This window comes from Helicoverpa armigera, chromosome 26 (genome assembly GCF_030705265.1).
Source record: "Helicoverpa armigera isolate CAAS_96S chromosome 26, ASM3070526v1, whole genome shotgun sequence".
NCBI lineage: Eukaryota > Metazoa > Arthropoda > Insecta > Lepidoptera > Noctuidae > Helicoverpa > Helicoverpa armigera.
In genome coordinates, this window is record NC_087145.1 from 5,897,309 (window position 1) to 5,920,544 (window position 23,236).

At 35.2% G+C, this 23,236-nt stretch overlaps 2 protein-coding genes across 3 annotated transcripts; both read right to left on the reverse strand.

Moving 5' to 3' along the window:
- Positions 1 to 4,079: 4,079 nt before the first annotated feature.
- On the reverse strand, positions 4,080 to 15,262 carry LOC110375059 (potassium channel subfamily K member 9). Of its 2 annotated transcripts, XM_064041734.1 has the most exons (10): positions 15,006 to 15,262; positions 14,706 to 14,813; positions 13,721 to 14,351; positions 12,871 to 13,026; positions 12,126 to 12,252; positions 11,435 to 11,625; positions 10,792 to 10,979; positions 9,959 to 10,073; positions 9,479 to 9,566; positions 4,080 to 9,274 (listed from the first exon to the last, which is right to left on the reverse strand). In XM_064041734.1, exons 3-10 carry the CDS (start codon positions 13,845 to 13,847, stop codon positions 8,515 to 8,517), a joined length of 1,752 nt encoding a protein of 583 aa, XP_063897804.1. In that variant the 5' UTR covers positions 13,848 to 14,351; positions 14,706 to 14,813; positions 15,006 to 15,262; the 3' UTR covers positions 4,080 to 8,514. The 2 variants fall into 2 exon arrangements, with proteins under 2 accessions (XP_063897804.1, XP_021188706.1); XM_021333031.3 differs by having other exon boundaries at positions 14,706 to 15,262.
- A 1,293-nt stretch (positions 15,263 to 16,555) lies between these two features.
- On the reverse strand, positions 16,556 to 22,629 carry LOC126056535 (uncharacterized). The gene is made up of 6 exons (XM_064041714.1): positions 21,869 to 22,629; positions 20,981 to 21,172; positions 20,759 to 20,872; positions 20,172 to 20,342; positions 18,761 to 18,861; positions 16,556 to 17,754 (listed from the first exon to the last, which is right to left on the reverse strand). Exons 1-4 carry the CDS (start codon positions 21,912 to 21,914, stop codon positions 20,239 to 20,241), a joined length of 456 nt encoding a protein of 151 aa, XP_063897784.1. The 5' UTR covers positions 21,915 to 22,629; the 3' UTR covers positions 16,556 to 17,754; positions 18,761 to 18,861; positions 20,172 to 20,238.
- Positions 22,630 to 23,236: the final 607 nt, after the last annotated feature.

Below are 23,236 nucleotides of genomic sequence, written 5' to 3' on the forward strand. Positions count from 1 at the left end.
TTTATTTGCTCAGAATGTAGGTATTTACAATAAGGTGTTTACAGAAAATGTTGAAGCATCCTAGTACATTCTACCATTTTGGCATGCAAACATTTGATATGATGCAATTCATCATTACACATACTTAATGCTTATACAACTAAAAAGTGTCAGCTAGAAAGTCAGATACAGAGTAGTAGCATTTATTCAAGAGAAGTGTAGTTAGTTTTTTTTTTGAAGATTGTTACTGGTTCTTGTTTAATACTATTTGGGATGTGGTTAAAAATAGCTGGTGCCATGCCAAAAGCACTTTTCCCAAACAAAGCAGTCTTATATCCTCCAGTGCGTAATAAATTTTGGTATTGAGATCGTAAATTTACGTCTCTGTGTCTGCTTTCCGATAAACTTAAAAATAAGCTTCTATTAACTTTAACAAAAAGAGCAATTTCAAGAATGTAAAGGCAAGGAAAGGTCAACAAATTATATTTTTTGAAAAATGGAACACAGCTGTCAGTAACTTTCAAACCAAAAATAGCTCGTATACAGCGTTTTTGAGCTTTGAAGATACTTTCCTTTTCGGTACAATTGCCCCAAAATATTATACCAAATCTCAATTTAGAAACAACAAGACCATGGTATGCTAGTAATACTGTTTTGGTATTGACTTTTTTCTTAAGATTATAAAGTGCATATGCAGATGCGCTGAGTGTTTTACAGATTGCTTCAGCCTGCGGCTTCCACGTTAGCTGACTGTCAATTAAAATGCCTAGGAATTTTGTAAGCTCTACTCTCTCCACATTTTGGTTATTATAGTTGATGTTCAAGTCATTGATGCGAAGTCTTTGGAAAAAATGCATTATCTTTGTTTTTTGTATGTTAATTTTTAGATTGTTGCTGTTTAGCCAGTTTATTATAACTTTTATCGCGTAGTTTATGTCATTTTCGTAATTTACATGATTGTTACATTTTAGTAGTGCTGTGCTGTCGTCCGCAAACAGCACCATGGGATGGTGGACTTGGCGTGGGAGATCATTGATATAAATAATAAATAATAAAGGCCCAAGGACGGTTCCTTGGGGCACGCCGAATTTAATATCTCTGCTGGAAGACACGTACTTTTTTTCTAATTTAGATTTGACACATATTTTGCAGATTTCTGTCATCTGTTTGCGACCGGTTAAATATGTTTTTATCAGGTTCAGGATGTTACCTCGAATTCCATAAGCGTTGAGTTTGTCAAGCAGTATGTTATGGTTGACAAAATCGAACGCTTTTGACATATCTGTATAGACAGCACATATAGGCGTTTTGCTATCAACATTTGACAAAACAACCTTTAATAAATCAAAAATTGCCATATTTATATTTTTATTTTTTCTGAAGCCGTATTGTTCGGGAGAAAGTATATTGAATTTATTTAAGAAAGATGATATTGCCTCGTATATGACTTTTTCTATTATTTTTGAAAAAATGGGAATTAAAGCTATCGGTCTGTAGTTTGACATATCCTCTTTACTATCCTTTTTATGTATAGGTTTTACAATTATGGTTTTTAACTTGTCAGGGAATATGCCTGATGATATACTTGTATTAATAATATGAGTTAGGGGGCCAGCTATATTATTCGCAACAAATTTTATGACTTGGGTGGAAATCCCATCATAACCAAAGCTCTTTTTATTTTTAAGTGTTTTAATTATTCTTATTACGTCTAGAGGTCCAACTGGTGGTATAAATATTGAGTTTGGGTTATAGTCTATTTTTTTAACGTCCTGCGTTGTGCTGTTAGGTATATTAGTAATTTGGTCAATGAAATAATTGTTGAATAATTCTGCTATTTGCTTTGGATCTGTAATTGTCTGGTTATTATTTTTTATTTGTGAAATTGGTTCCTTATTTATTTTCTTATTGTTTATTATTTGCCACGAGGTTTTTGATATATTTATGGAGTTTTTGATTAAGTAATTATTTTGGGATTTTTGTGTTAGTTTTATAATTTTTTTAAATCTTTTAGAGTAATTAACAAAAGCGTTTTTGTTTTCTGTTGATGGGTTAATTCGTTGTTTCCAGAGTAAGTTTCGCTGTTTTTTACTGCATAATCTAATGCCACGTGATAGCCACTTGATGTTTTTTTCGGATTTTTTTAATACTAACTTGTAAGGGAAGCATAGGTCATGCAGGAGCTTAAATATTTTGATAAAGTTATTATATGCTTCATTAGAATCTTCTGTATCGTATACATCAGAAAATGAAATATTTTGTAGATAGCTATTAAATTTAGTTAAATTTTCCGTAGAAGTGTCTCGAATCTTAGTTCTCCAAGTTTTTATTATGCTTGATTTATTAACTTTAATTTTGACTATCTGTGCAGTATGGTCAGACAGCCCGAAATCTATCACCCGACAAGGACCTGCCTGCTTGGTGTTTAGTGCAAAATTATCTAAACAGGTATTACTAACAGGTCGTGTTGCTTCATTAATTGCTAGAGTAAGATTATAACTTAAGAGAAAGCATTTAAGTTCAAGGGTAATTCTATTATTTTTTAGAATGTCTATGTTTAGGTCGCCGCATACAATTATTTTAGTGTGGTGATTAGTACATATTTTTTGTAGAATAATATCTAAATTTTCATAGAATTTACTTAAGTTTGACATCTTTGGCGGTCTATATACACATACTATAATTAAATTATGTTGCTGCATCTTAATTGCGCAACATTCTATTATTCCTGAAACCGAGTATTTCATTATGTCGGATAATTCTTTGTACTCATGACCTTTTTTGACTAGAATGCAGGCACCACCGCGTTTTACGTTGCTTCTTGCGAAACATGCCGCGAGCCTGTAATTAGGTATATGAAGAAGATGTTCCTGCCCTGACATTATAAAATGCTCGGTTATGCAAATAATATCGACATTTATTTGACTGTTAAGCAGTTCTTGAACATGGACGGTTAATAGATCAGATTTATTTATAAGTCCAGCAATATTTTGGTGCATAATATACATGTGATCAAAGAAAAAACTCATTACGTGAATTCAAAGAATTTACATTGTTTGTGTTGTTTTCATTTAGTGATGGCGAGAAATCATTCAAAAGGGATGACAAGTTTTGAAAAACATTTTTCATACCTTCATCGTTCAATTTGTTATTATATTTAGAAAACATGGTAAAATCACAGCGTAAGTCAAAATTAGAATCTAGTAGCGTTGCATAGTTATAAGTAAGTAAATCTAAATAAAGTAAATTATTGAAAGTTTCGACACGCCAGTTAAACATCATAGAGTAGTTACTTAGCTTGTATGTCGGAAGGCAGAGTATAATATTCGTATTCTGTATTTTTTCCAATGTATTTCTTAACTCTATTATAATTTCTACATAGTTTTCAGTTCTTTGGAAATCTTCTTCTCCAATTAAGACAACACAATAATCGTTATGCGAAAAATCCTTAACTTTTTGGTACAAGTTCTTGATCAGATGCAGTAGTCCACAGTTAGGCGAGATGTAGTGACAAACAAGACTGTTTTGGAAAGTCTCTTCTGCAATTGTCAACACTTTATTTGTTTTGTTAGCGCTAACAATGCATATTTTATTCTTGTTACAATTTACATTGGTCTTATACGTTTCTTCTCTAAGTTTAGGTGTTATATTAGTAGCGTACTGTTCTATTGCTATTTCCATTTTGTTGCTGATCGGTTGCTTATTTTGCTTCTCTGATGTTTTCTTTGCTATTTTCTGTGGCGTTGAAGTTTGTAAACGGTTATTAGATGACAAAGTAACGTTTGCGTTACTCGTAGTATTTTCTATTTTACTATCATTTTTATTTCTCAGATCATGTATGGTACTTTTAAGTTCTCCGTTTTCTATTGATAATTTATTTATTTCTTCTTGAGCTTTATGTAGTTTAGATGTAAGTGCGTTTATTTGTTGTTTTAGCTCCTGTATTGTTGTTGTGTTCTCATCTTCTGATATATTGGGCATACTAGTGCTGCCATCTACTAGTGAACAATTTGTACTACTTTCTTCCGAAGACGAATCTATGGATCGTGATTTTTTTGTTTTATTTGGTTTTCTGAATGTGATATGATCGAGGAAGTTCATTTTTGAACGTGTACTGTTTTTTATTCGACTTTAGTTGTATTTAAAAATAGAAAAAACATCCGTCGCAGGTTGGTTTCGAACTCGCGCCATCTGACTCATGCAGTAGCATACCTACGCACTTGAATAGCCGTACGTTAATTCCAGAGTCGAAATTACTGTTCTTATTTTTGAAATATTAATAAAATCCGTTAAAAGTTTTGTATTTTGAATTTAGCGGTTTTATGGAAAAATTTGCACAAAGACTAGAATGATCTTAGCAAAATATAGTTTCAGTTTGAGGGACATTTCTCTTTAGGGTAGTAACTAGAATATAGTACCTATTCTTACTTTGAATGTCTGTTAAATGAGATTTTATGCTTTGGAACCAACAAATTCAAATAGACATTACCAAGAAATATGTTTAGATCAGCGCTGATGACTTACATAGATGTTGCCATTCTAAGACATTCACCATGTATCAATCAAGAGATGGTCTTTAAAATGAGTCTTCAATGCTCCTCAGATTCTCCAGTATATACAATGAAGCATCCACTGATCAGTTACTTTTTGTGGCGCAACACGGTAACATTAGGTGTCGTGTTGTCAACTTTTGACTTGAATTTTTAATGTTATATATCCCATAATTGCATTTACATATTTTGTGTGAGAGACATAGTTGGTCATTTAAGACTAAACATGAAAGTAAAATTACAAAAAAATGCTTTGTGCAACTGACGGTTAACTGCCTTACCACAAAAACTTTTAAACGTCAGTTTATGACTTGTATAAAAAAATGACAAATTATGACGTTGACATATGGTTCATTTTGCAGCCAAATTTTTTTTAGACAAGTGTAAAACAGGGGTTAAAGTTTTTGTAGTAAGGCCATAAGTGTTTAATTTGGGGACTACGTGGGTGGCTCGTTTGCACTACAAACTATTGATTTGGAAATGTTATGACAGATCTCTGTACAAAATATTATGAATATCTCACTGAAAGAGGTGGAACTTTTCTAAGAGAATTGTCCCTCTGAACTTAGCAACGAATTCGCAAATCGACTACATATAAAAAAGGATAGTTTATTATAGCATTTAAATAGCGCATCCTAATTATGCAATGTCAATTGCAATTGATATTTATATTTTGAAAATTATTTTACTAAACGAAAAATGTCTTTTCATAAAACATAGTTTGTCTTCAAGACACTTAATAGAATCAGTCGTGGGTATGCAAAGGATTACCTCAGTAGCTTGGGTAGGTAATAAGGTAATAGGTATGTAGGTAACATTACGCTCAAAACCATGTAAACATAATAAGTTGGATTTTGTGCTAAAAACTTAATATGAGCTAAATTCAGACTCCCAATGCATTATATAAAAATAAATAGCAAATGATGAGGCCAGATTAAGCAATAAAAAAATATAGAGAAATTGCCGACGCGAATATTAAATAAAATTATAGTTTATCTTTATTTTGTAGCTATGTTAAAAGTGTCTTGTTTCGAGTACGTTTGGCATACATATTTAATGCAGTCATGTTTAGTAGATTTCATAGATCATTTTTACTTAAATCCTAAACAAAGTCGATATAATTATTTACTATACATACATACATATCCATATTTAATCAGTGATTTACTGTCATTTTATAGATACTTCGTCGTTAAACGCTAATACATAAAATGTAAAATAATCGTTCGAAACGACATCAACGATTTTTTTCTTTTTTGGGAGTATTATAAATTAATTTATCTTAGATCTTTTGAAGATAATGTTTTGGCATTTTGAAGAGTTTTATAAACCTAAATAAAACTTAGTTTAATATAATACTAGAGGTAAAATTATCACAGCAAATAATAATACTGATTTACTAATACTAGTTAAAAATGGTATATAACAAAAAAGGTTTTTGGCAGCTAAGAATAAGTCTTATAAGTAAGATAAAAAAAAATCAGTTAAGGAGAAAACTCTCATATCCCATGTACATACATGTTTTTGGATGTCGCTGTAAAAATATAAAATAATCACAATATCACTATTATTTTAACTACACATTTCTTAACGGTAATTCTCACGTTTTTGACTAGATATTTGTATTATACAGTTAACTCACTTCATAGTCAGTACGATATTATTAATTAGTTTTACAACACAACAGCACAGTGTTTTGTAAATTAGCATTTACAGAATTTTAGTAGCTTTACAGTTTTTGACAACATCTTATTATTTTCAGAATAAAACTTTATTCTTACTAAAAACGTTAAACGTGATCGTTTTGAACTAAACTCCATTGCAAAGCAAATATATTATAACTTCAATTTTAGTTATACAATAACAATCTAGGTCTTTATAAGTATTTTCGAAAAGATTTTCCAAATCAACATTTTTGTCTCCATTTATAGAGGTATACCTAATTTTGTAACAAATCTTTGAGATGTAAGATCAAATAAAATCATTAATTCTTAAAATTATTGGATTTATAATAATTTGGCATTTATAGACCAGTTTTACTGTACAATTCTGTTTTTTAGAAAAGGTTGATCAACCATAGTTTTTAACAAAAACAATGCTCAAAGCTACATTATCATAATAAATTCTTGGAATATATATTTATAGATAAATAATAGATATTATATAATTAAATATTTTTACGTTTTTCGAATTTGAAATGTCTCAACTTTTATATATTTAAGGAAAATGGCCGAAAACAATTGTTTTTAATAACGGCTAGCATATATAATACAAAATTGTTGCGATTCTTTCATAATATTTCATAATTAAGGTTTCTGTGTTTTTAGACTTGAGTTAGTACAGTTATTGAAGTATGTAGGTACTGATAGTTTTCCACAAGGATCAATGCCTTGATAAATGTTCCATCTTGAAAGCAAAGGCATGTATTTTATAAATAATATTTTAGACTTGCTGAGACTTGATTAGGGAAAGAAAAAAGTGCCTAAAAACTGGGAACATCTTCAGCAGTCATTACGGGCAGGCAGAAGTTAGAAAGTCTCACAACCAGTCTTACCCAGAGGTATTTTGCCCCGTTAACTGGACTTGATTAGGACTGGAAGCTGTCCCCAACCTAAGTAGGAAAAGGCTGGGCTAATTTGAATATAATTAGCTTTCAATTCGTCATTTCTTTCAATAAAAACTGATTAGGCACTAATCCCAGTAAATCAACATTTTGGGCTTTTGCAGTCAAGATGAAACAAATCTCAAATACTCAAATGCCATATGATCTTCATATTTAAAAATATCTCAGTCATTACAGTATACTTTAACATAATAGAGAGTGATTGAGAAAGACATAGTGACATTATAATATTCGGATACTATCCAGGCAAAGATTATTGTTCACACATCAAGTACAGTCAACAGCAAAAGTTTTTAACACAATTAACATTACGAAATACCTGAACACCAAAATCTCCAATAAGTATAACTGTCACGACTACAGAACAAAATAACCTGGATAATAGAGAATTACAAAACTCGTTGAACACAGCTTTTGATTTGAGATTTTAGTCCTCATGTATTTTAATTGTGTTAACAAACTGTTGTCGCTAGCTGTACATTAACCATCGGTTTTAGCCAGTTTTTTGTATCAATAAGCTCGATAATTTTCATTGTATTGTGTCTCGCAACAGTATCTACTTCCTAATTCACTCCGAATGGAAATAAAAACTGAATTTCGCTTGCACTACGTCGGTTCAAATCGATATGCACTCCTCTAGATTAATCGAATTACAAAGTATTTTTTATTCCCGACTACAATGAAAAGGTTGACAGTAATCTGAGTTAAAAATATTCAAGTGATTTCTTGAAATGAGGTATTTTTTGGTTGGTCTTTATTAAGATATAGTCCTTAAGTATGTGACCTCAAAGGTATACTAATTTGTAGTCGGGTTGGATTCGTCAACTCTTTCTATATAGCCGATGTGAAATTAGCCAAATATTCATACAGCCAAAATCACTAGATATCTAATCATACTCTATTAAATTGTATGATTGATTGGTCTCCGTAAGTACCTACATTCATCTCTATTGCAGTCTTATTTTTATCTAAATGACTTAGGAATGCAACTCGAGATACCTACATTTCTATAATTTTTATTCAATCTTAAAATGACCTAGCCTAATATGGGGCATTTTATTATTTCAAAATCTTCGATTCCCGACGTAGTGCAAAATAAAACGCTCAAGCGCTCGCCCGACAAGCCTTAAAAACACTATATTACAATATCTACAAGGAAGCCAAGCTCATATCATAGAATTACAATAAAAATCGCGACAACTATAAACTATGTGTAAAAGCTAAAACTTTCAAACTCGGATGCTACCGCGAAAATTGTAAAATTACTATTAATTTATCGTTTATTTACTTAATTGGCCCATTTATTTAGTAGACTAGCACTAACCTACGTTGGCACAAGTCTTGGCACTTCACAACACGTCACTAGATGCTGGCGCGGTGCGGCGGCAGCTGGAACGTCAGCGTGTCGTTCACGAAGTACTGCTCCTGCTCCTCCTCGTCCGGCAGGTAGTACCCGTAGCTGCCGTCGTTCGACACCTGGTCGGCCGCGTGGCTCTTCGGCATCTCACAGTTATAATCCTCCCACTTTCTCTCTATAGATTTTCTCCTTTTAGCAAAGAGTATCGACCCGTCGAACGCGTACTCATCATCGAAATGTAGCACCGCGTCATCATAGAAATAGTTTTCAACGCGTTTATTACTGGTGTTTCTAGCTATATTTTTCATGAGTTTCTTTTTCGCGTAGCTGGATTTCTCTGAGTCGTAGTCGTCGACGAGAGGGTCGTTACTGCGGTTCTCCGACCTCATGTTCATGGAGTACAGTGAGGAGCTGTGAGGACTGGTCTCGAGCCGGGTGCTAAGACTGTGCCTGTAAGGGTGTAGATACTGTTCGTTGTTGTTACATCGCATTTCGTACATCATCATGCCTCTGCGCAGTTGTTCGCGGCGTTTGGCGACCATTTCTCTGAAGTCTTCAGGGTCTAGTTGGAAGTCGTTTGTCTTAGCGTTCATGTAAAGGTACCCTGAAGCTGAGTTGAGGCGTAGAGACTGTGATCGGTTCTTGGCTGAGGATTTCTCTATGTAGCGAGGTATGCTACCGAGTTCGCGGTAGTTTGACTTTGACTTGATTTGTTTGATGTTGGTTGGTGGTACCGGTGATAGTGGGTCGCGGTATGGTATTGACCTGAAATATTTAGACAATTTTCTATAGTCAAATGTTAACTAGCTGGTTGAGCATTTATCTTACAACTGAAATCGCTGTCCCAAGTTGCATGGACGAACTATAAAGGTAATTATGGAAATTCTTCGAACAACATTACAACTTTTGATGTCCGTCAGCTATATTGTATTATGTAATGTCATACAAATGAACAGCAATAATACTCACTTGTTTGGTCCGAAGCAGTTACATGAACAGCTGCACACACTGGGCGGGTACTCCTCGTCTACATACAGAGGAATTAGCGACGTGTCTCCTGGAATTTGTATAATATACGTAAGTAATACATCATTATGAAGGAGGTACTTTCTTGTTATTTATACCAGAAGCTTCTTTTTCAAAAAGCACCGGAATCTGTAAGTTGGCATTGTTTGGGGACGTCAAGCATTCGCTGTTACAATTCCACGTCAGAGCCCTCCAGACGGTTTTGATTAACTATGACCATTTGCAATACAAATATATACATATACTTACAAATAAAGATCTATCTTCTACCTATTTTGCTGTGCCCATAATCATAATTGGAATCATAATTGTGACTATCATTTTATATTTTCCACTGAATGAAATGCAGTAAACGATATGATATGATATAAAGATGTTATCTTGCAGACTAAGATAGGATTTTTCGTTCTTTTAGGTACATACCAGCAGTGATCTGCCTGGGGTCTGCGGGCAGGCGGGTGCCGCGCGATACGCCGCGCAGCACGGCGCCGTCCGCCGTGATCACGTCGCCCTCCAGGCGCACTGCTACTTGCTGCGCCTGCAGATATATAAATAGTTTTAAATATAAATATTTATACATTTAAATGTAAGTTAAATAAAATAAAAAACAAAAATAATTGACTGAAACTCGGCTGCAAGACAGCACTTTTTTAACGTCAGGAATTTCCTTAAGACAGCCCCTAAAACGCTCACCACTTCACCCCTAATAATAATAATTAAAACATAATTTTTAATATTGTTTACATAACAGTCTTTCCATGTAAGACGGTGATACTCAACTGCATTCCAGACTTAAAACCGACCTCAACATACTTGGGAAAAGCTAGGCAGATGATGGCACACAAAAGCGCCACTGTTCTTCTTAACACTGAACCAAACACTAAAGTACACCCTCACGAGTCGATATTTTATACATAGTTAAGCAACGCTGGGAGACGCCGGACCGTGGATTGGTGAGTAGGTAGATATATCATAACAAGATCCTCCATGTAAGAAGACACGTTAAATTGATGGTCCTGGTTAAAATTTTTACATCATTGGCAGTATTCGAATACGAATAATCGGAAAGTCTAACCGATTGTCTCACCCTTTAGCAGAACACTGGGCATTCTGGACAGAGTAACTGAATTGAGGAGGTCAAACAGGCAAACTGTCTAAGCAAAACACTGGTGAGTTCAAGTAGGTCCTCTGCTGCTTCATATTAGTTTGAAAGCCAACTCTACACTGTAAAAGTAGACAGATAGATGATAAATTACCTGTTCCGCTTGAGCCTGATCTCTCTTCTCATCTTCAGTGTTCATTGTGACGAACCGTAGCACTAACAAGTTGAGACACGCAGCCACTATGGCTAGCCCGAATAGGATGAAAATTAGGGCAAACATCACGTATGAAGGCTTGCGGTTCAGTGCGTTGTCTTTTTGTAGGGCCACCATGTCTCCGAAACCTGGGGGGTTTGAGGAAGTTTAGATATATACGCATGAAGTACGAAATGTAAGTATACTTAGTGTGTGTGGCTCACAAGTCAAATAAATCTTATGTAAACAAAAATAAGTGTATTTGTGGCTACCATAAATTTTTCCCAAATCACTGAAATTGTTGATGGAGCTTTTTCAGAGTTGTTACAGAATGACAAAATCTACTAAGTTTGGGACAACAAACTTTGCAAACTTCTTATGCTTATATGATGAAATGACAGAACACATAAGTAACTATGGGCAGTAAGTATCATAACTGACCTAACCCAAGGATAGGTTCTAATCAAATAAATAAAATTGATTCACACAGAGAGACACAACTCTACATCTAATCCGATTTTTAAGACTACTTATCTCCTATGTTATTGAGATATGTTTGAAAACTGTAGGAATCCATTATATACTTTACAAAATACCAACTCACCTATAGTAGTCAACGTGATAAAACAATAGTACACGCTATCGAAGTAGCTCCAACCCTCGAACTTGGAGAAGGCAGCCGCCCCCCCAGCTATCGTCAGCGAGGACAGCGTGGTCACCACACATATGAGGTCCACCTCAGACGCGCTCGTCTGCTTGCAGTTCATCGCGCGTTTTATTGACTTTATTATTACGCTGGAAGGAGAAATAAAAGTGTAAATTAAGGATTGGGTAGTGTGGTCAGCCATGAGGTCTGCTTGAAGAATGAAGAACTGTATATATTTTTATTATTATAGACAAAAATATACAGTATACAAAGTTTCATGATGCCAGCATCTGAATGAATTTATGAGAGGAGAAATAATAGGTACGATGAAGAATGTGTTGAATGATTTGAGTCGAACTCAATATTTATCTAATTTCCATTGCAGATCAGACAATCTAGACATATTCACGCTGGCAAACTCAAGTTAATTCCAAACTATTTGCAGTCAGTTTTCCGCTGTAGCAACCGACTCTCCTCAAAGGCTGAGGGATTATACGAAAAAAATCCATAAACCGAGAAAACCACAGAAATCTCCAGAAAAAACTTGGGTTCGTTTCAGTTCTCCTACCTCTCTTGAAGGATGGATGAGTAAAAGGAAAATTCTACCAATGCCCACTCAGCCCACTTTACTAAATAAGGGTATACTAACCTACTGAGTCTATTGACTCTTTCACCGATGCTCTGGAACATGATGAGGCCGAGAGGAATGCCTACTATAGCGTAGAACATAGTGAACAATTTCCCGCCGATCGTCGCCGGCGTCGAGTGCCCGTAGCCTGGTGGAACAAAATATAAGCGATGTTATTATCATAATACCTATCGGTAATATAGATATATATGCTGACTTCAATAATCTGGTGACTTCCAAGCCTATGTAGGTATATCTGAGACCTAAATAATAAAAAGGCTGCAACAGTAAATAAGAAACTACATTTCCTAGCTTACTACAGTTTTTCTGTATAATATCTGGTGATCATGACAGTATTATTCGTATATTCCTCAAAATATTGTATGTTATGTGCTAACAGTGTTACTGTAAACCACCAACATAAACTTTAAGTTATGATGTAAATATTTATACTTATTGTATGGAGGGAAACTCCACTGTCAGGTGATCCTGATTAATATTACATAAGCACAACAAAAATGATGTACTTTCATTGCTGGCTAACCTTTTAGGGCTCTGACTTCAGCACTACTGTCTCCATCACTTGAAAAGATGCAAACTGAACCTTAATCCAACGGAAGAAGACTTACCAATAGTAGTAAGTACAGTGGTAACATAGTAGAAGGAGCCAGTGAACTTCCACTGCCGGCCAGCCTTGTGGAACTCGGACACAAAAGTCCTTATGATCATGCAACCCCGAACCTTAACACAAGGGAATAAGACTTACCAATAGTAGTAAGTACAGTGGTGGCATAGTAGAAGGCGCCAGTGAACTTCCACTGTTGGCCAGCCTTGTGGGGCTCTGACTTGAGCACAACTGTCTCCATCACTCGGAAGTCCTCTTCAGTAATATTGTACTTCCTTATGATCATGCCCTCGATAGCTGTAAGATTTGAAAGAATATTTAGAACAAGTTTTTTCTGATACTGCCTCAACAAATAAAAGACTGAAAAAAAAAATGTACAGAAAAGATGGAAGAGTGTAAATTGTACTTTGAACACCTTAATAAAATGTTCTGCAACTTTTGGTGAAGCAGATAAACATTGCCATAAGTACAAAATCTGAAGAAAACTGAACAATATCAGCGCAGTGTCATAAATAAAATGATTCATTATATATACATTTTAAAACTTTTTTTTCAGTATATATCAATGAAAATACTTTGGTATAGTAATGAGTAACCTTTTAGGATTAGAAAACTACCTGGATATTGATTTGCAAAACAATAGACTGCCAACACCATGGTTGTCTTGGATACCAAAACTCAAACACTGACTATGTAGCTTACAGTACAGCTTGCCATAAGTTAAAGCTATTATTAAATAATAATAAATAAATAAATACACAAGATTTATATAAACCTGGATATCTTGATAGACACATACCGGTAAGCTAGATGATCAGAAGTGTAGACTTATGGAAAAAGCTTGAGCTAACTTAATTAGAAGTGATTTCAAGATTCCTAAGTAAGTAAGAGTAAACATAAAATGTATGTATGGATAGTGGATATATGTGTAGAATACTTTGATTGATTTATTACAAGTGTGTAAATAGGATTTTATAAGAGCAATACCAACCTTGCAGTACTTCAAATCTGTTCCTCTCAGTAGTTGACTCTAAAGCGTCAAACACAGCGGCACCAACCAGTAAATATGTAAATGTGCACACAATCAATGATAGAGTGCGAACATTTTGCTTCTTCATCACTGCCAAGTGTCACCACGGCCTTAGGGCTTTACGCCCAATCCCACCCTTATTGCGATTCAGTCAAATAAACACCATATTGTCTTGTTTTTTATTAATATAACATTAAGTAACCATTGTAGGTTGTAATTGAAAAATCTAAGATTCGAATTTAGAATCCATTTTTGGCGGCAATTTTTTGGCAACAGACACAACATACAGCCTGTCTAGCTACAAAGATGATATGCTTGCTACTGTTTTTTATTGTTTTAATTTCCCTTAACTGCATCAGTTGTGTATTTTATTAAGAAATCACAACCTGAATCGTCTTCTCAATACAATAATTTTATTCAATTAAAAAGGAATTGGAATATGTTTATAAATAAAACTATGATTAAATTGATCCCTTCAAAGGAAGTTGTATCTAAATAGTGTTTTATGTTATCTGTATTTCTGTACTTTGGTTTGATTTTCCAGGAATTATAAAACTTCCATCCATAGTGTTTATTTGAACAACTGTTGGACCTGAAAGTATTTATGTTAATTATATTCACTACTAGAATATTATGTAAATTAACAAACTATAGTATAACTTTTGAATAATTAATGAAAATATTATTAGAGCAATAAGCCACATGTGTGTAAATAAACTTATTGAATAACTATAGAAATCAAATTCCATTGATTTTGTGTCACTGACATGAAAACAAAACCAGTAGTATTACACAGCTACAGCTGTTATTTAATTAATGCATTGTTTTAAATTAATTTTACATTACTTTCGAAGTTACGAACCTATAAACATTGAGTGCAACAATTAAATAATTGGAACATCGATATTCGAAATTCAAAATTGGGAGTAAAACAAAGAAAACTCACCAGTATTCAAAGTGTAAAAGGTCACGGGAACTTTCGTCTATAATTTATCACACAATTGGATATCACCAACGGCATCTATAAATATTTAATTATCTGCAAAGCTGTATCCTAAAAATAACATCGTGCTTTAGTTAGTCCGCATTCACATCCATAGGTCAACGCACACAGCACTGTAACTGGGTCAAATGTTATGACGATTATTTTCAATAGAAATGGCAAAGAGAACCCATTTAAACGCCACCCTTGTACGATTTACAGTCATAACGTCTAATTAAACGATAGAACTTTGAAGATATTAACCATTTTTGAGCTAAAATCTTCTATGCGGTATTCTTTAGCTGTCACACCACCTAGTTTTCTTCTGTCCTGTTACAACCACTCGCACTGCCTCCAATCATTACGGTGTACGCGCTACATTATCTCACTCTTATTTCAACTAAATAATAAAGAAACAATACACATAATTGCATTTCATAAAAAATAACAAAAAAATTGGCGAATAGTTTTTCTGCTGCACTTCCTTGACCTGGTTTGTGTGGCCAGACTACAAAATTAGGCTACTGCATTTTCCCATTGCCAAAAGAATTTGATTGCCATATAAGGAGAAATCATAGAGATTTTCATGAATGAAAATATTTACAAATTAAAAAAATAGTAGGCATATTGTATGTAATTAGGTGCCTAATTGATTATACGGTTTGTTATTTTTAAATAAATGACTTGCGAATTAGCAGCGTTGAAACGATTTTACAAATATTCCATAGATGGCGTGTTTCACGAACAGTTCATTTACATCTGTTACGCGCTTAAAACCCTAGATGGCGATATTCTAAAAATATATTTTTCAAAAAAAGTCGATTTTAATTGAAAAATTTAATTAATTTTATCAGCATTTGTTTTAATTACTATTTCTGTCAAGTTGGGTACAGTATTTAATTGGTTCATAATAATTTATTACCCAATTCGTTTCGGCCCATGCCGTTTTCTACCGCATCTCGAGGAAACTACTTAGTTAGGTACTTTCTGCACATTATCTAAAAGTTTTCACAAAAATCCATTCAGTAGGTTTTGCGTGAAGGACTAACAAATGGAACCCTAGTAAGTAACACCGATCAGTCATGGGTTCGATACCGTAGCAATTGCCAGATTGTGTAGGTATTCTTTGCTAGCAAAACTAGATTAGGTGTTTCTATCATATTTACCAAAGTAAATAATTTACTTTATTAATTTAATAATAAATGGGTAGGTACCTGCCTAAGTAGTCTTAAAGGGGTCTTCAGCGTGTTATTCAAAAATCCTGAATCCTTTATGAATAAAGTAGTCCCGTGGCCTGGGGGAGAACTATCAAATAGTAGGTACATCTACTTAGGTAAAAGCAGTTTCAGTCAATTTTCTGCTCTCCTTTCAACATAAAATTCACAAAGCCTATGTTTCTGTAAACTAACTAATTCACTCAAGTATCGACTTTTTACATTTCCAATCACAGATCCTAAAAGTTAGGCGTTTAAATGCTAGCAACCCTAAATAGGGCCAAGATGGCGGCTGCCCGCACACAGTTGGCGCGTGCAGGTCTACCGGCCCATAAAGCGAAAGCTGGCCCTAGCTTAGCTTTCACATGCAGAGCCGAGGGTATCAGTGTGATAGGGATTACTTTGGTGTGACTTGAAGGGTCTCGTATGAAACGTCGTCATAGTTACCTAGGTATGCCAGTTTTGATACTAAGTACTTGAGGGGCAGGTAAAGATACATCATGCCTAAGTCTACTCACTGTGCAGCGGTGTAGCTTGTTGATAGGGCTGGTGCGCTGATGCAGGAGATTCAGATTTTCAGTAAATAAAACAGCGATTGCAAATAATTACATACGTCTATTCGGTCCGTGTCGCAGAGCAAGAGAGAGAAAAGTTGCCACAGTACAAAAATATAATAAAAATTAAGCTAATGTTGCAATTTATAAAATCCAACATGCTGCGGCCTCACAGAAGTATAACTATAACTTATATGGTTTTACAAATATGACTTATTATTAAACATTAATACAATTTCTTAAGTACTATCATCATATTCTATTGGCAGTAAACAAATTTTATTGATGGCACGGGTATGGGTTTTCCCATTTGGTGTCCTAACATCAACTGCCCTAATTTTTCCATCATGTCCTGGAAATAATTTAACAATTCGTGCCATTGGCCATGACATAGGAGGAATATTGTCCTCTTTTAAAATAACTAAGTTGCCTAACTTAACATTACAAACTGTATCACGCCACTTAGGCCTGTTTTGTAATAAATTTAAATAACATTGGTGCCACACTTTCCAAAAGGATTGTTTTAAAGAATTACATAGTTGCCAAAACCTAAGTCTATTTTGTGGAATGTTGCATACATTTATTTCAGGATACATTGACAAAGCACTACCTATAATAAAGTGACCAGGTGTTAAATAACAATAATCATCAGAGTTTGAAGATAAAGGTAAGAGTGGCCTAGAATTAAGCACTGCTTCGATTTCAGTTAATACAGTATTAAGCTGTTCATAAGTTAGAACAGTTTTTTGTAATATTCTTTTTAAGTGAAACTTCGTGCTCTTAACTGCCGCTTCCCAGAGCCCGCCAAATGTAGGTGAGTAACATGGTATAAAGTGAAATTGTATCCCACGCTCGGCGGTAAATCTTTGAACCTGCATTTGGTGGCTCTGCGAAGCTTGCAGCTTGTAGAGCTCAACTAATTGACTCCTTGCACTTTTAAAAGTACTTGCATTGTCGCAGTGAATTTCGGTGGGCAAACCTCGTCTGGAGATAAATCTCCTTAAGCACGCAAGAAAGGTTTCCGTGGTCAAATCTGATGCAAGTTCTAAGTGAACTGCTTTTGTCGCGAAACATACGAATACACAGATATACCCTTTACCTATTAAAGATCGTCTTACGCGAGAGAGTTTCACATCAATTGGCCCAGCGAAATCCACGCCGACTTTCTCAAATGGCCTGCTGGTGGCTGTTACACGTGCAGCCGGCAAGGAGCCCATCAGTTGCTTGGCTGCTAAGGCCTTTTGTCTGAAACATACAATACATTTGTGAGTTACTTTCTTAACTTCTAATAAGCCATTAACAATCCAAAACCTTTGATTGAGATGCGAGAGTAAAAGCTTAGGCCCTGCGTGCAGTAGCCTTTCATGTTCACACCTTATAAGCAAGCTAGTAATTGAAGAGCCCTTAGGTAGTATGACAGGATGTTTTTGTGAATAAGCTATATTAGCATAATGCAGCCTGCCACCAACGCGCAATAGACCCCTATTGTCAAGAAAGGGATGCAACTCAACTAGATTCCCCTTCAAGCTCTTATTATTGCTTATTGCTTTGATTTCAGATTTAAAATATATACTTTGTTCATATGTAATAAGTAACATTAATGCATTATCTAACTCAGAACTTTGCAGATAGTTTGTATTTATTTTAGAATTATTTTTGTTAATATTGTTTAAAAATCGCAATATGTATGCTAATAGCCTTACTATTTTATTTATATTAGAGTAATTATGCAAGCGCTTGAACACATAGTCAAGCGGATTGGGATTTTGGCACACCAAGTTGCTGGAAGGAGCTAAGCAGCGCTCCTCTGTGAGTGACTCAGCTGGTGAGCTATAAGCAGCAAACTTGTACTCACTGTTTTGCAGGAACTTAGGGCCATTCCACCAAATATCGCAGCTACTCAGCTCATTCGGGTTGACGCCTCGGCTAATGAGATCAGCAGGATTGTCATGCGTATTGACATAATGCCAACTGTATCCAGATGTGTTTTGACGAATTACACTTACTCTGTTCGATACGTAAGCTTGAAGTTTTGTTAGCTCAGTGTTTAGCCATGCAAGAACGATTTGCGAGTCGCTGAATAAACAAACATGCCTGATGTTAATTTTGACTCTGAGTGTATCATGAGTCCTCAAAACCAATTTTGATAGCAAGAGTGCAGCATTCAATTCAAGCCTTGGCACAGTCATGCCTTTCTTTTGGATAGGGTTGATTCGCGACTTCGAACAAAGTAGATGCAATTTTGTTGTACCTGTTTGGTCTGTGACTCGCAGGTACACACAGCATCCGTAGGCTGTCTTACTCGAAGCGTCAGCAAAGCCGATTAAATCTGCCGAGTCTCCTTCTGAAACACTAATATTCCTATCTAATAGGATAGGCTGCATTGCAGCTAAATTATTGGTAAAATTAAACCATTCTTGCTGAACATTTGCAGGCGGACTGTCATTCCAACCTGTGTTCAGTAACCATAATTTTTGCATTATGGCCTTTGCTGTGACCACAATTGGGCTCACAAATCCCATTGGGTCATAGAATCTACCTATATAACTAAGTATGCTCCTTTTTGTAACCTTTTTTGTATCAATTGGTTCTGGAGTAGAGATTATAAAGTGATCATCCTTTACATTTATTTGAAGTCCTAGGGCTTTCATATAATAATTATCTTTTTGCAATTCTATACTATCAAAATGTCTTTCGTTTGATGGTATAGTACTCAACACATTTTCATTATTTGATGACCATTTATGAGTGTTAAAACTACCTAATTTAAGCAAATCACGAAGTTGGTCTCTGGCACTGACAGTGGTTTCTAAATTATTATTACTATATATAATATCATCAACATACTGATTATTTTTGATAATGGATGAAGCTAGTGGGTATAACTTTTCATATTTATTTGCTAGCTCATCTATACAACGAGTTGCTAAGTAACTTGAACTTTTCAAGCCATATGTAACTGTGTCTAATCTAATACATTTAACTGGCTCGTCCGGATTGTCCCTCCACAAAATATTTTGAAGGGAAGTGTATTGAGGGTCTATTTTAATATTTCTAAACATACGCCTTATATCTGTAGTAAATGTGTATCTACCTAAACGAAATAATAAAATGATATCAAATAATTCCTTTTGAACCACTGGCCCATTAAGTTGTAAATCATTCAAAGAAACTTTTTTGTTTGTTTTCATTGAACCATCAAACACTGTGCGAAGCTTTGTAGTTTTGCTATTGTTATTAATAACCGCTTGGTGTGGCAAAAAATATACTGCATGCTTACATAAATCATACAATTCTATATCAACATAATGACCATGACCAAGAGATAGATATTCATGAATGAAATTTTGATATTGCATGAATAAATCAGGATTACTATGCAATCTCTTTTCCAAATTTAAAAACCTTTTTAATGCTAAGTGAAAAGACTCACCAAGAGTATCGTTTACATCTGACAAAGGTATTTTTAAAGGTATAGGAACTTCAAATTGGTTATTAACTAATTTAACTGAACTTTGAAAGATTTTTTCACAAAGTTCTTGCTCAGATGTTTGTTCAACAAATCTCTCTGGAACTTTTTCATTTGTCCAAAACTTGGCAAGTGTCTCATTGAGACCTAATTCACATTTCAAAACTACACTATTACATGTTTGTTGAGATACCTTAGGTGGCAGATTCCCTCCTACAATGTGCCCGAAGTATGTGTTGAAGACATGTAGCTGTGTGCTACTAGGCTGTTGTGGTGGATGAGCAGCACTCCGGGGCACAGCTGATGACTGGTTGCTGTGGCTGGGCAGGCTGATGGTCATGCACTGCTCGTTGGGCAATAGCGTCTGGAAAAATACATCAGCCCCTAATAACATGTTGATTTCACTAGGAACATTAAATTGGTCATCTGCCAATATAATGTTGGGTGGTATAATGACCCTAGAGACATCAAATTTGTTTTGCGGTAATTTGCATGTAACATCTTTAAGTACATGACAAGTTACTGTTGTCTTGAATGGTGAATTTAATGAATGAATTTCAATAGGAATGCAGTACTTAATATTACTCTTTTCATTAGTGATTCCAATAATACAAGTATCACTTTGCAAGGGCGTTAATCCTAATAGCTGAACAACCTTTGTGGTTATAAATGAAACTTGAGATCCGCTGTCCAGTAACGCCTTGATAATGAATTGAGTACCATCCCTTGCTACTACCTTGATTTTAGCTGTAGGCAAAAGTACATTGTTATCAACATTACTTGATAAGGTGACAGCTGGTGGGGTTTCACTTAAATTGCAGTGAAGCAGAGTGTTATGAGGCTTCTTGCACTCTGAGCACCGGAAGTGAAACCTGCATTTGCCACCATGCTGACCTAAACAAATCATACATACTTTTTTTTCCTTGGCAAATGTGTATCTATCATTTGCAGTCAATAACTGAAACTTTTTACAGTTAAACAATTTATGTTCATAAGACTTACAGTAAGCGCATGTTGCTCCTGTAGTGGCGACTGCTGCTACCTTACTGCTACTATTACCAGGATGGGGTTGATGTCCCTGCTCGACATTCTCCAGTGCGTTGGCTCGGTTCTCAATGTAATTGAGAAAATCCTCCAATTGCGGCTTAGCATTCATATCCCGGTCAAGTTGGTAGGCCTTCGCAGTGTAACTGTCTAGTTTGCGAGAGAGAATACACAACAATATAGCATCCCAGTATATAACATTAGGTTCTTGATATTTGATGGCAGCTATTTGCTGCCTAACTGTTGAAATAAATTCTCTGAGTGAGACTGCTGTTGATTTTACTATTTGTTTTAAGTCTAATAGCTTGCAAATGTGCTCAGAGATTATTCTATATTTATTTTCATATCTATTTTTTAGTAAATTTAAAGCTGCATCATAACTGAGACCTTCGACTGGCAAGTTTTTGACTAAATCGAATGGCTCACCCTTTAACAATGTTCTTAAATAATAGAATTTTTGTATATTGTCTAGGCTTTTGTCATTATGAATTAATGAATTAAATAAATTGATAAATGGAACATATTCTGTGTATGTGCCCTCAAAGGGTTTTATGGATATAGGTGGTAATTTAGTTTTATGTGTTTTTTCATGAGTGGAAGAGCCTGAAGGGTTTGAATCAAGAGGCTTGATGCGTTTGTCAAAGGCTGATAAAGTTTTAAAATAATTGTCCTCCACCGACTCGATATCTTCCTCGTCGGCGGAGTCAAGACCGAGAATATCTTTACATAGGGCTTCGTATTCTTTAAAAGCCACATTGAGCCTATCACGTTTTGTGCATAGGTCATTAATGGAAATATCGTCTAAATTGGCAATATTCACGAAATTAAATAATCTAGTCATAGTACCTTTCACATAACCGCGTGCGGCGACTTTTTTCTTTAGGTCTTCCATTGTTCGCTAAACTTGTCGATTCTTAAAACAAATATTACCTGTACTTTACGTTTATAACTTAATAATAACTTTACAGGAACACTATTAACTATGTATTACAAGATTAGATTCACTGTTATATTAAACACTTTTACAGTATTGATCGGCGACGGCGATCCAATTCTTCCCAACAAAATGGCGGTTGCGCGAGCTCGCCTGTTGCTGCTGTGAAGTTTTGTGGCGTCACTTGCTGTCTCTTTCGCGCCCGTACGATTGTCCTATTGTTGCGTGCGGGCGTGCGATGAAATGCGAATCTTTAGAATTTCGATGTGCTCCGTCTCGCTTGCTCTCGCGGAACACCCTATCTTGCTGCCAAGTGTACTCTTCGCACCTGCAGAGGTGACTCCGGCGACGACGGTGAAATCGAATTTTAGATCGATGCTGATGCTGGGCTTCCTCCTGTGGACCTTGTAATTGTGGCCGTCGAATCGTGTAGGTATTGCGATTTTGTAGCGACGACCAGTCTCAGGAAATCGCGAGCCCGTTTGCTTGCTCAATGCTCACAAAAAAAAAATGGCCTCGTGCGACACGGCCGTAAATTTTTTTGCAAACCTGGAGTTTCGTCTCCCAGCAGCGCTTCTTTCTTCGAAGGACCATGTGCAGCGGTGTAGCTTGTTGATAGGGCTGGTGCGCTGATGCAGGAGATTCAGATTTTCAGTAAATAAAACGATTGCAAATAATTCTATTCTATTCTATTTTTGTTTCTGGCAATCAATGCCGTCGATGTTGATGTCGACGATTCTGCCACTGACAAGTGATATGAGAAGCAAGTAGGTATATATTATTGTAAAATGTAAGAAAGAAATAAAACTTAAGAAGAACCAAAAGAAATTGCTTTCTCTTCTTGTAGGACTTGTTGAGTTAGTAGGACGGCACTGAAACAAACACATAAATAAAAATTGATAAATTGTTAGAACATAGAAATATAACACACAAAATATATATATATATAAAATAAAATAAAAAATATTGCCACAACCACATAGACAATGGCCTAACTAGGCCAAAGTCTACAATTTAATATTATTTTGAAGGATGAAGATCAATAGGATGTGGAACAGTTCTGGGGAGGAATATGTTAAAAGGGAAGGGAAGTTAATTGGAACAGGAATCTTTAATTTAATGAGGCGGTTATACAAGTCGAAGGATGAGGAATTTACGGGGCAGCTAAAAAATATGTGTTCCAGGCTGCCTTCATCCAATCCGCACTCACAGAGAGACGAGTCCTGAACACGAATTTTGCGCAGAAAAACAGGCGTGCAGCAATGACCTAAACGAATTCT

Excerpts from the sequence above, each read along its gene's own strand:
- LOC110375059 (XM_064041734.1), bottom strand. The coding sequence starts at position 13,847 with ATGAAGAAGCAAAATGTTCGCACTCTATCATTGATTGTGTGCACATTT. Across the intron at positions 13,027-13,720 it reads CAGATTTGAAGTACTGCAAG|CTATCGAGGGCATGATCATA; the intron begins GTTGGTATTGCT and ends CAAATCTTACAG. Across the intron at positions 10,074-10,791 it reads ATCAGGCTCAAGCGGAACAG|GCGCAGCAAGTAGCAGTGCG; the intron begins GTAATTTATCAT and ends ATATATCTGCAG.
- LOC126056535 (XM_064041714.1), bottom strand. The coding sequence starts at position 21,914 with ATGGAAGACCTAAAGAAAAAAGTCGCCGCACGCGGTTATGTGAAAG. Across the intron at positions 21,173-21,868 it reads CGCACGCGGTTATGTGAAAG|ACAGTTACACTGCGAAGGCC; the intron begins GTACTATGACTA and ends CTCGCAAACTAG. Across the intron at positions 20,343-20,758 it reads ACCAGCTGTCACCTTATCAA|ACGCTATTGCCCAACGAGCA; the intron begins GTAATGTTGATA and ends GTATTTTTCCAG.